The 3,260-nt window shown below is 34.2% G+C and overlaps 1 protein-coding gene across 3 annotated transcripts; it reads right to left on the minus strand.

Annotated features, from left to right (window-relative positions):
- LOC107616748 lies at nucleotides 209-1,485 on the minus strand. 3 transcript variants are annotated; one of them, XR_002353420.1, is made up of 6 exons: nucleotides 1,348-1,484; nucleotides 1,199-1,273; nucleotides 1,048-1,102; nucleotides 897-957; nucleotides 580-676; nucleotides 209-461 (listed from the first exon to the last, which is right to left on the minus strand). XR_002353420.1 is itself a non-coding variant. In XM_021110586.1 (4 exons), exons 1-4 carry the CDS (start codon nucleotides 1,445-1,447, stop codon nucleotides 371-373), a joined length of 363 nt encoding a protein of 120 aa, XP_020966245.1. In that variant the 5' UTR covers nucleotides 1,448-1,485; the 3' UTR covers nucleotides 209-370. The 3 variants fall into 3 exon arrangements, 1 of the variants encoding a protein (XP_020966245.1); XR_001614627.2 differs by having other exon boundaries at nucleotides 1,048-1,106; XM_021110586.1 differs by lacking the exons at nucleotides 897-957; nucleotides 1,048-1,102 and having other exon boundaries at nucleotides 1,348-1,485.

Consider the following 3,260-nt stretch of genomic DNA (forward strand, 5'->3'; position numbering starts at 1 on the left):
GATTTTTCGTCTGTAATTACAGACGGATTTTCCGACAGATTTTCCATATGTAATTTGAACTTTGGAAAATCATCTCGTTCTGATTACAGACAGAAAATCCATCTGTAAATCCGTCAGAAAGATAAAATAGAATTTTTTTTAGATTTTTCCATTGCAAAATGAATACTTTAGATTTGTTTTCTAAATTTACTCCATCAAACACTGTAAATTGAAAAAAGAAAGCCAAAAATCACATAAATAAACATAATATTCATTACATGATACCTATAAAATTGGATGTTATTTTTCAACATCATTGGCCAATATCTCATTGTCTTAATAAAAAAATACCCAAAAAAAATAAGATGACCATCTCAATGTTACATGAATGTCACAAATTACACTTGGCCAATATTCTAATGCCTGTAGAGAGAGTGCTCGAAGCGTTCCTTCTGCTAATTAAGTCTACTGGTAAATTCCTCCTATAATCAGAACACATGTAATAAACATCAAATAATATAGAAAACTATATAGGTCATATACAGGGAAAGAAAATGCTTCATTCCAGTTATTGCATAAATGACATATATATGTACTAACCTGAGTTCGGCCGGCAACTGGGGAAGAACATGTTTGACAGCACAATCCAGATATCCAGCAGCCTTTAAGAAGATATCAACAGAAGCTCGTCTGCTTTCTGTTACAAGTAACGACTATTTTACTTTCACAATCAACACAATATATACTAAAGATCAGTGCAACTGCGAAGACAGAACATTCTTATAAATAAAGTATTACAGTATATACAACAATTATCTCAAGAGCAAAGAGTCTAATTTGAGGTCTAAACCAATTTATTACAATGGATTTTGGCTATTTCGTACAATGGATTTGTATTAAAATTCCAAATTACTTACCTTCAGATACCTTAAGCTGATAACCATCAGTGGATGATCTTGGAAGCAGTAAAAAATTAGCCTGTAATAGTAATAGCATTGCCATCAAATGTAAAACTGACAACACTTCATACCAACCATTAGACATATTATGAAAAATGGTTGGAGTTACCTCAGCATCATCCTCTTGATTCACCCAAACAAATTATACTTTATATTGTAAATGGCTTCCTTCATCATAAAGCAAATATTAGAATATTTATCTTACAGAAAGGCAAAAAAAAAGCACATATTACATAATAAAGAACAAATATAAGACTTACCATCATTGACTAACCCCAAAAGAACCGGAAAATAATCTTCTAGAGCCTGCAGAAGATCAAGCAATGTCGAACCACCTGCAGATGATCATGCGTTGCCATACCAATGCATCAGTAAATTTAATCTTCCTTCTTTTGTTTAAGAAACTGACCATGTTGAGTAGCACTTTTTCTTTTTGTTCTTGTAATTGTAGGGCCTTCTTGGCCAGCCATTACAACTATACGTGTTCTAATAGCACTTTGCTTAGGCATGGACCCTGCATAATCAAATTTCAAGGGAAGTTGAGTAACTTAATTGAATAGAGAAGCTTCGAGGTGTGGGATTTGGTAAATTTGGGTGCAATTATATAGATGAGGTATGTTTGGATTTGGTTGAGATATATAATAAGGTCATATATGTGATTATGATTATTGATGCCTTGATGGTATGATGATGCATTAGAGATATGTTTGTCGTGATATATGCTTGAGGAATGATTAAGGTTGATTTGTGGGTAAAGCCACGTGATAGTGAGTACGATATCGATTATGTATAATGATGGTTGATTGAAAATAGAGTTGTTGAAATTTGGCATGAGAAAGAGTATATGATATGTAAATGTGTTTGAGTTTGAGAAAGTGTCAACGTGCAAGTTGAGGAGGCTTGATGTTGATTTTGGTATATTTTGATTGATTTCAAAGAAAAGGCTGAAATTGGCATGTTTTGATTAATTTTGAAAAGAGTTGAAAATGGCTTGTTTTGAAAATGGAACTTTGTGGTTTTGTATGGAAACATGGTTTTGGGGCATACTTTGACGGGACATAACCTGGACTACGGATCTCTGTTTTCTGCCAAATTTGTTTAGAAATGAAATTGGATCCGGGATGTCCATGCCGTTCGAAGGACGGGTGAAAAACGATTTAAAATGAGAGACTTATGTCCGTCGGAAGATTGGGGGTTGAATCTGTAAATTCTGCAGCTTTTAACTTAGAAAATTTTTAGCAGAACGACCATCCACGCGTGCGCGTGGTGTGCGCGGGCGCGTCGATGCGCTGTACCAAATGCCCAGCTATTTTCCAGAGAGTTGTGCCAGGGTCGTGCCAGTTTTGTGTCTGGGCGCAAGAGCACCCACGCGTACGCGTGGCTGACGCTTGCGCGCCGTTTGGATATTTTTCAACCCGCGCGTTCGCGCGAGGGTGTTACACAATATCGACGTAAAGGCTCAATATTAAGTAGATAATACAGGAAATCAGGTCCGTAACGCCTTACTTTTGGTACGATCATGACGTGCTAAAAGTTAGGGTGTTACATTATAGTATCAGTGTAGTTCGTCCCTGTTAGAGCCTTGGAAATGGACTGACTATGCTTCACTGCATACTCTGAGTGTCTGTCATGCAATAGGACTTGTCCTAATGACAAGAGTTTAAGTTTCAGATGCATGACTATCTATTTATTAATACTGTTAGTCGACTGTTGCATCTATCATGGTATTAGGTCTGACCAACTTAATACTGATGATTTGTGTATACGAAAACACTAATGGATTATCATAGACAAAATAGAAATAATAGGTTATGCAGAATTACGGGATTTGGGACGTTAGAAGTTACGTTTTACAGATTTGTTTCGACGTATATTCTTTACTCGTGCTATGTGACTTGGTGCCACCTCTTCCTTTATTATTTTCATTGGAATCCTTGCCTTGAATTTTTCCAGAATGTGATTTGATTATTTTTTTGACTAAATCTTATCGTTCCGGTGTAGTTTCATTGGCCTGCAAATCTAATTGCCTACCTGTCCTCTTTCAAATATTATCTTTATTACATTTTTCTGTCCTTCTCTTCAAGGACCTTATTTTCTTTAATTAGAGTTTAAACTTGTTTTAATATAACAATTTTCGAGGGCGAAAATTTTTATAAGATGGGTGGGATATAACATCCTGAATTTTTAAAAATTAAATAATTAGTTATTTAAAAAAAATATTTTCAACAAAAATAATTAAATAGAATTTTATGATTATTGAAATTTAATTTAATTTTAACTTATTTTATTAATTTAAATTATGTATTAGATATTTTTTTAATA

Source organism: Arachis ipaensis, chromosome B09 (genome assembly GCF_000816755.2).
Source record: "Arachis ipaensis cultivar K30076 chromosome B09, Araip1.1, whole genome shotgun sequence".
Classification (NCBI taxonomy): Eukaryota; Viridiplantae; Streptophyta; class Magnoliopsida; order Fabales; family Fabaceae; genus Arachis; species Arachis ipaensis.

Excerpts from the sequence above, each read along its gene's own strand:
- LOC107616748 (XM_021110586.1), bottom strand. The coding sequence starts at position 1,447 with ATGCCTAAGCAAAGTGCTATTAGAACACGTATAGTTGTAATGGCTGGC. Across the intron at positions 1,274-1,347 it reads AAAAAGTGCTACTCAACATG|GTGGTTCGACATTGCTTGAT; the intron begins GTCAGTTTCTTA and ends GATCATCTGCAG. Across the intron at positions 462-579 it reads CAGTTGCCGGCCGAACTCAG|GAGGAATTTACCAGTAGACT; the intron begins GTTAGTACATAT and ends TTCTGATTATAG.